The 14,290-nt window shown below is 41.7% G+C and overlaps 1 protein-coding gene across 2 annotated transcripts in view; it reads left to right on the plus strand.

The window, feature by feature from the left end:
* LOC140386972 (uncharacterized) overlaps nt 1-14,290 on the plus strand; it is a 156,683-nt gene that overhangs the window by 98,389 nt on the left and 44,004 nt on the right. For both annotated transcript variants that reach the window (XM_072469926.1, XM_072469927.1), the window contains 3 exons: nt 473-651; nt 6,509-6,674; nt 13,467-13,628. In XM_072469926.1, coding sequence (XP_072326027.1) covers nt 473-651; nt 6,509-6,674; nt 13,467-13,628 — 507 coding nt within the window. The remainder of the gene's footprint in view (nt 1-472; nt 652-6,508; nt 6,675-13,466; nt 13,629-14,290) is intronic.

Consider the following 14,290-nt stretch of genomic DNA (forward strand, 5'->3'; position numbering starts at 1 on the left):
ACCGTATGCATTTTGCTATAAATACTGACCAGTGTGAATCTTCATAAATGCATTTATATCGCTACAATAGAGACCGGGTGAATTGTTTCCAAGTGAAATTACAAGAATATTTCAATCTTGCAAAATCATAACAATAAATATAATTTCTATCAAGCACATTGAGTATCTCACTGTTTATTGAAACCCTGTAATGTATCCTATTTGTTTAATGCAGGTATCCTTTATGGGAGCTACACCATAATCACTATGAAATGTCACCATGGAGTAAAGTAACCCCACTCCTAATACAACAGCCACTAGAGGGAGTTTATTTTAAAATAGATTATAACATTTAAATCAGCACCATGTTGTAACTGTCAGGGAAATACATCACCTGCAAGTCTTTGATAACTGGGTAGTGAAGAGTTATTGCCAACATTGATCTGTCCCCTATTTGTGTATTTACTTGTTTACTGTTTGATTTTATTTTCAGGTAGCACCATGGTTTCCTTGTTCAATGAAAGTGGGGCACTAAAGGTTGGAGGATTCCAGCTCAAAATGAGACAAGGAATGCCATCAAAAGAACAGAGTCCTCCTACTGCATCATCTCTCAATTACCAACCTACAGTTCCCTGCTGCAGTCTGTTAATTCGGCTTTTACCACACACACAGGTATATACCAGCTCAATTATGTTAGGGGGTGCATTCTGTATTTGTGTAGTGATTATTTACAGTTCATTTTTGTATGAAGTGACATGAATTTACCTTATGATATCTATCAGAAATGTGACAAAGTACTTCACAATTGGGTTCATTTGAAGTGCAGCAACTGTGCTTGTATGGAGATACACAGTGTGGGAGTTAGTTAACTCAGTTGTTTAAATACCTCATTTGTGATGCATAATGACACCAATGGTTTAATCCACATATAGGCTGAGGTTCGTCTCATAGCCGTGCCCAATGCTTGTGGGATGGTGCCCTTCAAGCCACAAATAACCAATGACTATCTCTCTCTTTCTAATGGAGAGCGCCTATGATGTTGTGGTAGTCACCATTATTGTATTATATTGTATATACTGCACTGCATACGAGGGTATTACGGTAAGGCCCCTGTACGACAGGTACGGGGGTAGATCCCTGCCTGTTGGCTCCGCCCAGTAGGCAGAGTATAAATGTGTGTGCTCTCCGAACTGCAGCCATTTCGGCAGCAGCTGTAGGAGGCCACACATCTCTGTGTAATAAAGCCCTGATTACTCTCTACTCTCGTTCGTCGTAATTGATAGTGCATCAGATGTTTTGTAATGTCCTTTTTGCATATGACAAGATCTCGCAAACAAAGCATAACAAGTTCATCTGTGTTAGATTGTGTCAATTAAAGAGAGACTATCGGTCAGTAAACTTTAGTGCTGAGAGTCTTTGGCCTTTTCTGGTGTATACCCACTGTAACTTCATTGAGAATGCGCTGAAATGGCCAGAGCTCTATGCCAGGATAAGTATATGCTGGGTCTTAGCATTGCACTACAGGTTCCAGGGTGACCAATGGGAGCGGTAGCTGGGGGAGGGTGGGCATTCAGTGCCTGCATCTGACCCAAATCAGACACTTGGGATAAGTGGACACTATCGGGCTGCAAGGTCTTCTTCAAAAATATACCTAGCTCAGCCTTGAATATATTTTTGATCTACAAGGGAGGCTTACTTATGTGGGGCAGGCAGATCAGATCAGTCCCGATCTTATTGAATGGCAGAGCAGACTAGATGGAGTGAATGCCCTATTCTTCCGCCTAGAATCATAGAATCCCTACAGTGTAGAAGGAGGCCATTCGGACGATGGTGTCTGCACTGACCCTCCGAAAGAGCACCTTACCTGAGCCCACTCCCCCGCCCTATCCCTGTAACCCCACCTAATCTTTGGACTCTAAGGGGCAAGTGATCATGACCAGTCCACCTAACCTGCACATCTTTGGACTATGGGAGGATATTCGAGCTTCTGGGTTGCTGTAGAGTAAAGGAGACAAGAGTTCTGCTTCTCCATAAAACACCTTTATTTCTTTGATCCAACTTCACACATAAATTTCCACCAACAAATAGTGCCACCTGTAACCCCTTTATATATCAGTGACTTATATTGGATAATTGACATCAAATTAACCCAGTTCTAACAGAGGAAACCCATGCACGCACGGGGAGAACGTACAAACTGCTCACTGGCAGTTACCCAAGGCCAGAATTGAACACGGATCCCTGGCGTTGTGAGGCAGCAGTGCTAACCACTGTGCCCCTGTTCCTCCTATTTCGTATGATCTTATGTAGAGAGTTTCTGCTATGGAGGTGAGACCTGATTTAATGACTGGTCAAAGGACGAAAGTGGGAAGTTAACTGAAGCTTCCAACCAGGGTCATTGCTGGATCCCTGAACATAAGAACATAAGAACTAGGAGCAGGAGTAGGCCATCTGGCCCCTCGAGCCTGCTCCGCCATTCAATGAGATCATGGCTGATCTTTTGAGAACTCAGCTCCACTTTCCGGCCCGAAAACCATAACCCTTAATCCCTTTATTCTTCAAAAAACTATCTATCTTTATCTTAAAAACATTTAATGAAGAAGCCTCTACTGCTTCACTGGGCAAGGAATTCCATAGATTCACAACCCTTTGGGTGAAGAAGTTTCTCCTAAACTCAGTCCTAAATCTACTTCCCCTTATTTTGAGGCTATGCCCCCTAGTTCTGCTTTCACCTGCCAGTGGAAACAACCTGCCCGCATCTACCCTATCTATTCCCTTCATAATTTTATGTGTTTCTATAAGATCCCCCCTCATCCTTCTAAATTCCAATGAGTACAGTCCCAGTCTACTCAACCTCTCCTCGTAATCCAACCCCTTCAGCTCTGGGATTAACCTAGTGAATCTCCTCTGCACACCCTCCAGTGCCAGTACGTCCTTTCTCAAGTAACGAGATCAAAACTGAACACAATACTCCAGGTGTGGCCTCACTAACACCTTATACAATTGCAGCATAACCTCCCTAGTCTTAAACTCCATCCCTCTAGCAATGAAGGACAAAATTCCATTTGCCTTCTTAATCACCTGTTGCACCTGTAAACCAACTTTCTGCGACTCATGCACTAGCACGCCCAGGTCTCTCTGCACAGCAGCATGTTTTAATATTTTATCATTTAAATAATAATCCCTTTTGCTGTTATTCCTACCAAAAATGGATAACCTCACATTTGTCAACATTGTATTCCATCTGCCAGGCCCTAGCCCATTCACTTAGCCTATCCAAATCCCTCTGCAGACTTCCAGTATCCTCTGCACTTTTTGCTTTATCACATATCTTAGTGTCGTCTGCAAACTTGGACACATTGCCCTTGGTCCCCAACTCCAAATCATCTATGTAAATTGTGAACAGTTGTGGGCCCAACACTGATTCCTGAGGGACACCACTAGCTACTGATTGCCAACCAGAGAAACACCCATTAATCCCCACTCTTTGCTTTCTATTAATTAACCAATCCTCTATCCATGCTACTACTTTCCCCTTAATGCCATGCATCTTTATCTTATGCAGCAACCTTTTGTGTGGCACCTTGTCAAAGGCTTTCTGGAAATCCAGAAATACCACATCCATTGGCTCCCCGTTATCTACCGCATTGGTAATGTCCTCAAAAAATTCCACTAAATTAGTTAGGCATGACCTACTACCGAAGTTAAGCTCACTGGCCTATAATTACCCGCTTTCTGACTATCTCCTTTTTTAAACAGTGGTGTCACGTTTGCTAATTTCCAATTCGCCGGGACCACCCCAGAGTCTAGTGAATTTTGGTAAATTATCACTAGTGCATTTGCAATTTCCCTAGCCATCTCTTTTAGCACTCTGGGATGTATTCCATCAAGGCCAGGAGACTTGTCTACCTTTAGCCCCATTAGCTTGCCCATCACTACCTCCTTGATGATAACAATCCTCTCAAGGTCCTCACCTATCATAGCCTCATTTCCATCAGTCACTGGCATGTTATTTGTGTCTTCCACTGTGAAGACCGACCCAAAAAACCTGTTCAGTTCCTCAGCCAGTTCCTCATCTCCCATTATTAAATCTTCCTTCTCATCCTCTAAAGGACCAATATTTACCTTAGCCACTCTTTTTTGTTTTATCTATTTGTAGAAACTTTTACTATCTGTTTTTATATTCTGAGCAAGTTTGCTCTCATAATCTATCTTACTCTTCTTTATAGCCTTTTTAGTAGCTTTCTGTTGCCTCCTAAAGATTTCCCAGTCCTCTAGTCTCCCACTAATCTTTGCTATTTTGTATGCTTTTTCCTTTAATTTGATACTCTCCCTTATTTCCTTGGATATCCACGATCGATTTTCCCTCTTTCTACCGTCCTTCCTTTTTGTTGGTATAAACCTTTGCTGAGCACTGTTAAAAATCGCTTGGAAGGTTCTCCACTATTCCTCAACTGTTTCACCATAAAGTCTTTGCTCCCAGTCTACCTTAGCTAGTTCTTCTCTCATCCCATTGTAATCTCCTTTGTTTAAGCACAAAACACTAGTGCTTGATTTTACCTTCTCACCCTCCATCTGTATTTTAAATTCCACCATATTGTGATCGCTCCTTCCGAGAGGATCCCTAACTATGAGATCCTGAATCAATCCTGTCTCATTACACAGGACCAGATCTGGGACCGCTTGTTCCCTCATAGGTTCCATTACATACTGTTCTAGGAAACTATCGCGGACACATTCTATAAACTCCTCCTCAAGGCTGCCTTGACCGACCTGGTTAAACCAATCGACATGTAGATTAAAATCCTTCATGATAACTGCTGTACCATTTCTACATGCATCAGTTATTTCTTTGTTTATTGCCTGCCCCACCATAATGTTACTATTTGGTGGACTATAGACTACTCCTCTATCAGTGGCTTTTTCGCCTTACTATTCCTGATTTCCACCCAAATAGATTCAACCTTATCCTCCATAGCACCGATGTCATCCCTTCCTGTTGCCCGGATGTCATCCTTAAATAACAGATCTACACCACCTCCCTTACCATCCACTCTGTCCTTCCGAATAGTTTGATACCCCCGGATATTTAACTCCCAGTCGTGACCATCCTTTAACCATGTTTCAGTAATGGCCACTAAATCATAGTCATTCACGATGATTTGCGCCATCAACTCATTTACCTTATTCCGAATATTACAAGCATTTGCAATTTCCCTAGCCATCTCTTTTAGCACTCTGGGATGCATTCCATCAGGGCCAGGAGACTTGTCTACCTTTAGCCCCATTAGCTTGCCCATCACTACCTCCTTGGTGATAACAATCCTCTCAAGGTCCTCACCTGTCATAGCCTCATTTCCATCAGTCACTGGCATGATAAATATGAATTTCATATACATATTATTGACAAGGGACTGGTAGGAGGCATCTTTACGTCAGCCCCTCAAAACATGACAGACAGCTAAATATACCCTTAGTATCACAGGCACTTAACCAAACCTGTGGAAAACAGAGTATCTTCCTCAGAAGGCCCGCTGAGGTTAGTGGCAGAGGTGCTGAGTAGGCTGATTATGCTGGAAACACACTCCTTGCAGATTTTCAGAGTCCTAATAAACAGAGAGAACATCAAGCTAGCAAACAGGCAAACTAGTCAAGAAAATTAATTCACATGGCTGAGAAAAGAGGAAGAATACCAATATATCTGTGACCCTTGTGCTATCCAGCTTAAAAACATTGAAGGTGAAAGGCTGCTGCTAACAAGAAGGTGATCTTTATAGCCAAGAGATTGAAATTTCAAATACTCCTATGTGCTTATTGATGCATCTGCACGATTCAATATGGATATTTAAATTTTGAGATGCATTCTGCCTTTCTGAGCATTGCTGGATGCCTGCTGTGTCCCATCCTGTGTTGGTATGATGATGATGATGGAAAAGGTAATGCCACCTAATTCAAATATAGTTTATATTTAAATATATTTGGGTCAAAATCCTTGAATTCCATACCTAGCGGCACTGTGGGTGTACCTACATCTCAGGGACTGCAGCGGTTCAAGAAGGTAGCTCACCACCGCCTTCCAAAGGGCACTAGGGATGGGCAATAAATGCTGGCCTAACCAACAACACCCACGTCCTGTAAATGAATTTTAAAAAATATAGCTAATTGTGTTTGAGTGCACTGACCTCGCATAAACTGGCAAATCCTTGTTCTTCAAAATGTTTGGGGATTTAATAGTACAGGCCCTAGTAATGCGACTAAACTTGTAGACAGTCCTGAGTTTGATGCAAAAATTTGCTTAGAATTGATCTTGGGATATAGCAGTTCTATTCTACCAGCTGAGGTTTCTGTGCATGGATGAGAATACTGAAGGCAAAATAAAAACAGCCAATTGCTTGGTGGAGTTAAGTTTCCTTTTGCAATTGATACCTCAGTTAGCCATTTCACCCAATGCCTCTGAATCAGCATAAAAAAATAAATGCAACAATGAAATCCTGCTCCAAAATGTCGATTTTTGTTTCGCTTTGGCTAGGATCCTGTGCCTCCTCCAGACTATCTGAGTGGATTTTACTTCACTGATGATACAAAACCAAATCAATCTGAGCTGGAGATAATTTCATCCTTCCAGCAGGACAAGGATTTCCCAAATTCTGTGGGTAATGCAGCAGCAAAGTTAATGACCAAGGAGCAGACGCAGGGTAAGGACTTTGCATGCATTCCCATTTGATGCTGAATTAGCTGATCCTGCTCAACTGTGATGGAACCATACTCAAACAATATGTCAGTGTGTTCAGGGGACAAGGGAGAAAGCTCGAAAAAAATGGAATACATTTTCAAATGAAGCACTGCATTGATACACACCTTCCAGACAACAACATAATACACATTCCTCGTTTCAATTGACACTTTTTTTTTTCCTCTCACTGCCTCTCCCTCCCCTGTTCTTGTTCCCTCTTCTCCTGAAAGCATTTATTTCTTACTGGAACGCAGTTCAAAGGCACTGCTACCTGTACCTCAATCAAGTGACACTTGTTCAAGTGTGAACCTATATGGTGAGTATCAACATACTCATGTCGAGCATCATCACAGCTGTATCAAATCCTTACTTCTAAACACACGCACTTCTAGATCAGGAGTAGCTTTGGCTAATTTTCCTCGATCTAACCTAGCAACACAGGCCAAACATGGCAACCACACTGGCTGAAATACGCTAATTCAGTACAGAGTAGTGTTGTCCACTATGGTTGGACATATTCCAGAAGGTTTCATCTCAATTTTTCATCTTTCCCATACTTGTTGATGTTTATCCTCCAGGCAAGCAATTGTGCTAATCTCGCATGTGTGCTCTGTTTCCATATCCCTTTGTTATCCTCTCCTTTGAAACCTATTCTTCTATGTTTTTAAAAATAAATTTAGAGTACCCAATTCTTTTTTATTCCGATTAAGGGCAATTTAGCGTGGCCAATTGACCTACTCTGCACATTTTATGGGGTTGTGGGGGTGAGACCCACACAAACACGAGGAGAATATGCAAACTCCACACGGTCAGTGACCCGTGCCGGAATCGAACTAGGTCCTTAGCGCTGTAAGGCTGCCCTACCTATTATACATTGAATGATTGTCACCTTGAAAATTATGCTTGGCAAACTTTATCTTGTTTACTTGTAATTGCACAAAGAAATGAATTTGTACAAGTACATTACTTGTACCTCTGTAGTATAATTGTGTAGTATAATTATTACGACATAATACTGTTATGTATCAATGTTATAATGACAAAGATGTGAACTAAAATTCCCCTTGCACCTGCCAACCCTGTTCCAGCCACAAATTCATAAACAATCTACTCTATAATGGACTCTACCTGACCCAATTTTACCAATCTAATCTCCTGAGGAAAGATTTTAGATAGTTTCTCCGACTGAGTTATATCAAGTGGATCTGCAGAATATAAGCCCATGCTCATATGCATTGGTGGGCGTATAGTGGGAGTCAGAAGGTCTCAGGTTTGAGTTCCAGTCTATGCTAAGTCTGTGCTGCTTTCAATTAAAGGCTAGTAACTGTGATGCTACAATGGATCTCAGTAACTCAGAGTATACCTGACTGTTGCTGGAAGCAGACATCACTTGGAATAGGTTTGGATGGCCTATATTAGCCGACTGACTCTCAAGGTCTGGGCTCACGAATGATGAATAACTACTTTGGTTGCTTATCAGAGGGTTGCAATGTACCTATTCAGGAAAGGAAAAGGAGAAAAATGAGAACAAATAGATCAGCCCCTTTTGAGATCAATTTCAGGTTGATTTGAACTAGGTGTAATTTCCCAAGCATTGTACACACAGTTCCCAATATGATATTGAATTACCTTCTCAATGAATACACTGTTTTCTTTACTTGTTGGAAAAGGGCAGGAAGTTTTCATCAGCCAATTCATGACTTCAACTCAATTCTAGAGTTAAGAAGTGGGATTTTATACTACAGAGTATGTACAACTGCATTAAATAACTCTCCCTCATTTACATAAAACCATTTTGCTTAACCAGAAATACATCTAAAGTGCCATTTTGAAGCTGCAGCATAAAATTGGTCCGAATATCGGAGCTTCTTTTATTGCATTCAAGCAATCGATGCTATCCACTGACCTCTAGGGGACTGGCTTAATTAACTGTACTATATTGTTCCTAACCCACATACTGTGCATACAGCAGGTTAGAAGAGGGCAAGCCAGCAAGGCAAATAATTGTTCTATGCTTTTTTTCTTAGAGCGTCTCTAATCTGATGCATGATTTCTGTTGTATTTTAAACTGCCATGATTGATCAGAATGGGAAAGCAGGTGACGCACACCTATTTCCTACAGACACTTGGATTAATTAATTGATGGACTGTGTACCTTTACAAAATGATCGGTCATAGGCAATGATATAAGACAAACCACTTCCATTTATGTAGTGCCTTCAACATAACAAATCATCCCAAGGCACTCTACAGGAGCATTATCAAATTATCAAATACAATTTGAAACCAAGCCACACAGCGATTTCGGGCAGGTGGCCAAGATCTTGCTTAAAAGAGACAGATTTTGAAGAGTGTCTAAAAAAAGGGTGAGAGATGTTTAGTTAGATAAACATTGTGGAGAAATTCTATGCTCAAGCACGTCAACCACTTCTTATTTTGAGGGACATTCATTCAAACCATTCTGCCATTTACAAGATTTTAAAGGCCAAGGTTGGCATCACCTAAATATCATCTCTCTTATCATCTCTCCTACTTCTTTTAACTTTGGTGGTGTCCAGTACAATATCTCAAGTACCTGCCATTTAGGTTTCTTGAAATTATTTTTTAAAATGTCTAATTTTCATTCTTTACCTGACCACTTGATATTCATTATCTCTCAACTTCAAACAATGTAAATATGGATACTGGCTCTAAACGTTGGTCTTATTTTGTTATCGTGAATAGAGGCTTCAGTGCTAAACGTGCATGGTGGCTTGCCAGTTTTTGCTTTCAAAGACTTACAGTCCTTCGAACCCATGCTTGAGTTTTGTATGACTGGCCATCTCAGTCGGATGGTTGTGGGCTCAAGTCCCATTCCAGAGACTTGAGCACAAATATATAGCTAACACTTCAGTTCAGTATGAAGCCACTGCATTGTCTTGGGTGCTGTCTTTTGGATGACATCAAACAGAGATCCCATCTGACCCTCCAGGCGGATGTAAAAGATTCAATGGCACTTTTCTGAAGGGGAGTTCTCACTGGTGTGTTGGCCAATAGTTATCCTTCTTCCAACATCACTGATAACAGATTATCTAATTGTTATCACATTGCTATTTTGTGGGATTCTGCTGTTTGCAAATAGGTCATTGCATTTTCTACTCTACAACAGTGACTGCAGTTCAAAATGTTTCATTCATTGTAAAGTGTTTTGGATGTCTTAAGATTGTGAAAGGTGCTAAGAAATGCAAGTCTTTTCCTTATGCTACTGCTCTAACTCATCTCAGATTACGAAGTCTTACAACACCAGGTTAAAGTCCAACAGGTTTGTTTCGATGTCACTAGCTTTCGGAGCGCTGCTCCTTCCTCAGGTGAATGAAGAGGTATGTTCCAGAAACACCTATCGTCTCCATCAAGGACGGTCACCTCAGCACTTCGCTTTACCGCAAACCCACGGATAACCTCACGATGCTCCACTTCTCCAGCTTCCACCCTAAACACATTAAAGAAGCCATCCCCTATGGACAAGCGCTCCGTATACACAGGATCTGCTCAGACGAGGAGGAGCGTAACACATCTACAGACGTTGAAAGATTCCCTCGTACGAACGGGATATGGCACTCGACTCATCGATCGACAGTTCCAACGCGCCACAGCGGAAAACCGCACCGACCTCCTCAGAAGACAAACATGGGACACAACCGACAGAATACCCTTCGTCGCCCAGTACTTCCCCGGAGCGGAGAAACTACGTCATCTTCTTCACAGCCTTCAACACGTCATTGATGACGATGAACATTTGCCAAGGTCATCCCCACACCCCCACTACTTGCCTTCAAACAACCGCGCAACCTCAAACAAACCATTGTTTGCAACAAACTACCCAGTCTTCAGAACAGTGACCACGACACCACACAACCCTGCCATGGCAATCTCTGCAAGACGTGCCAGATCATCGACATGGATACCACTATTACACGTGAGAACACCACCCACCAGGAACACGGTACATACTCGTGCGACTCGGCCAACGTTGTCTACCTCATACGCTGCAGGAAAGGATGTCCCGAAGCATGGTATATTGGCGAGACCATGCAGACGCTGCGACAACGAATGAATGGACATCGCGCAACAATCACCAGGCAGGAATGTTCCCTTCCAGTCGGGGAACACTTCAGCAGTCAAGGGCATTCAGCCTCTGATCTCCGGGTAAGCGTTCTCCAAGGCGGCCTTCAGGACGCGCGACAACGCAGAATCGCCGAGCAGAAACTTATAGCCAAGTTCTGCACACATGAGTGCGGCCTCAACCGGGACCTGGGATTCATGTCGCATTACATTCATCCCCCACCATCTGGCCTGCGAAATCCTACCAACTGTCCTGGCTTGATACAATTCACACCTCTTTAACCTGGGGTTACCCCATCTCTGGATCTGTAAAGATTTAATCACCTGCTAATGGTCGCATTCCAAGCATTGTTTGGCATCTTTGAATTTGTCTATATATGTGTTTCTGGAACATACCTCTTCATTCACCTGAGGAAGGAGCAGCGCTCCGAAAGCTAGTGACATCGAAACAAACCTGTTGGACTTTAACCTGGTGTTGTAAGACTTCGTACTGTGCTCACCCCAGTCCAACGCCGGCATCTCCACATCATCTCAGATTGACAAGAATGTGGTTTAAAGAGAAGAAAAACCCAGCTTGATCATCCTTTCCAGATATATATGCCACACATGGTATTGTCCATGTAAATCTTCTTTGCAGATTAAGTTATGAGGAGGTAGGACCTATCAGCTCTGACAGATCAAATGAAATGAGACCTCAAAGATTTCATACATAAAGTGCGCATGAAATAATAGAATGGCTAATTTTCAGCAACATTTCCAGTTAACCCATGACTCTGCAGGATTTGGCAGTGGGTGGGGGTGGGGAATTAGTCAGATACAAATTGCGAAGAGACAAGTCCAGGAAATACTTTGTCACACAAAAAACATTCAATGCCTTCAATAATCTAACAGAATAGCAGAGGCAAAAACTTTATTGAGTTATCCAATTGGAAGTTAAATGCTTTATTTGGAGTGGAGGGTCATAGGTTTCTTTGGAAGTATGAATTAGATGGGCTGAATAACTTCCCTTATCTTTATGTGGCGATTGAGGTGAACATCGTTAATGTTGGAGATTAAAATAATCATTTCATCATGACCATTTTCATAGCATTAACACACAAAGAGGCAATTCAGCCCACCGTTCCTGTGTTAACTGTTTGAAAGAGTTAACTGATTAGTTCCACTCTCCTGCTCTTTCTCCAAAGCCATGCAACTTGTTTCCATTTCATGTATATATATATATATATATATATATATCCAATTCGCTTTTGTTAGTTGTGTTGAATCTGGTTCCACTTCCCTGCCCTACATTGTGACCTATTTGAGGATGCTAATTTATTCTCTGTGGTTAGGGCAGTTTCTCTGTTGTGGGCTTATGCCCTCTAAGACTTGTGTAACATTTGAATTGAGAATGTTGAAACATTTCATATGTTATAACCAGCAGGTGGATGATACTTTTATCCAGCTTAGGTTTACTTTGAACAAGGAGGACAGAGATGAAAGGATAATGTGTCAGTTCAGTCCTCAAAAGTATACTTTTTAAGTTATAACAGAACAGAATCCTGGGAGGTAAGTTTTAATAAGGGATTTTGCTGGTACCAACCATTGATCAGAGAGATGTAAAGAATTTAAAGAACCTTGCAAAATAAAGAGTATTCACTGAGCTATATGTTAAATATTTTCAGCTACTTATATTTAACAGTATAGATATTTCAAAGATGAAGGTATCAAGGTATTAGATGTAGCCCTGGGAGATGGTGGAAGCAGATACGTTAGCGGCGATTAAGAGGGATCTTGACGAATACATGGATAGGATGGGAATAGAGGGAGCCAGACCTTGGAAGTGCAGATATTTTAGTTTGGACATTATGACGAGCGCAGGCTTGGAGGACCGAAGGGCCTGTTCCTGTCTGTACTGTTCTTTGTTCTTTGTAGCCATAGCCTTATCATTGCACTGATTTTGCTGGTCACAAATTTTGTTTTAGTGTTTCAGTTAAATAACAACTTGCATTTATTTAATACGTTTGGGTATAATGAATGCTCCAAGGTGCTTCTTTACACAGACGCACAGTAGTAGGACTTGTATGCATGTAAAATATAGTTTCTCAATGATGGCTGGGGGGTGGGGGGGTGAGTGCGCAAAATTGAAGTAGAAAAAATGAAGGAATTTCCTCTAGGGAGTACAGCTGAGATGGCTGAGAGCTTGCTAAATGATCGAGGGACAGAGAATGTAGGCATATATGAGCCCACGGCCAGAGGAACTGAAGATCATGGCTGGGATGGAGGAAAATTGGGTGTAGTGGGTCCATAGAGGTAATAATCAGAAATGACCAGAATTTGAATTTAATTCTGGGATCTGTTCACACCCAAACATTAGCTGCTTCTTCTGATTTAGATGTTACTTCCTTATTTCCAATAAGTCTGTAGTGCCTTCTGATTACTCGTGTATGCTTGCAATTCCCTCCATGGCTGCCAACCCTATCTGACTCGGGATTCCTTCGCATCCATGTGGCAACTATGTTCTTGCAACCTGTTGTATATTAAAATAGCAAAATATTTTGCTGGATCTTTACCATGGTGACCTAGATCCTTTGGAAACTTAACCTGAATATCTATATAAGTATGTGTGGAATGCAGTCCCTGTTCTCTAATAAAACTTTTCATGCCTTTATAGTTCCTCCTGAAGAGTGGATGGCCTGGTACAAAGAAAGACTAGATGGCACAAAACACCTCTCACCTCAGCAGCCACCAACACATCTTAGTGTAGTCCGTATGGTTCGATATCACCAACGAGCTGGAATCCGTCTTCGAATTTCTCAAGCCTATGGGTTGAAAGGTCTGTGCAATATTCTGTGCTTCACTCCCACATCACAAATGTAATACGATTTGACAACAAAATGGATTCTTGTCTGTGGTTGAATTTTTATGTCATAGTTCCGTTGAAAACAGCATGGGAGGGGTTAAAATTAAAAGTAACTCGTAATATTTCTCAACGGAAAAGCAAGAGCTCCGGATTCAGATAGGCTGATTGTGGTTGGTTTCACAATCGCAGGTGTAAGATGCTAATTGGGGTAAATTATGAATATCACACTGTATAGCAAGCATCAATGAAATGAAAATCGCTTATTGTCACAAGTAGGCTTCAAATGAAGTTACTGTGAAAAGCCCAAATAACATTATCAAAGACTGGCTACAGACACATAATTGCTAAGTGTAATGTAGCCTTTTGTTTCACTTCTTGTTTGTCCTTTGGGTTGAAAATGAACATGTTTATCCCCAACTGCAGCGTTTGAACGGGTTCCGTGAAGGTACAGCGGTGATTGCTAAGGCTGATCTGCACTTGGAAGGCTCTGCTGCAAACAATTGAGTTTTGGATGATTGATGCTAAAACCCCAACTGGTTCAATAATGTCTTTCAGGGAAGGAAACCTTCCCCACATTCCCCCTTGCACCCCAACCAAACCTATACCCAGTCTCCTCAGTCTGACATCCATGTGAC

Source organism: Scyliorhinus torazame, chromosome 12, assembly GCF_047496885.1.
Source record: "Scyliorhinus torazame isolate Kashiwa2021f chromosome 12, sScyTor2.1, whole genome shotgun sequence".
Lineage (NCBI taxonomy): Eukaryota > Metazoa > Chordata > Chondrichthyes > Carcharhiniformes > Scyliorhinidae > Scyliorhinus > Scyliorhinus torazame.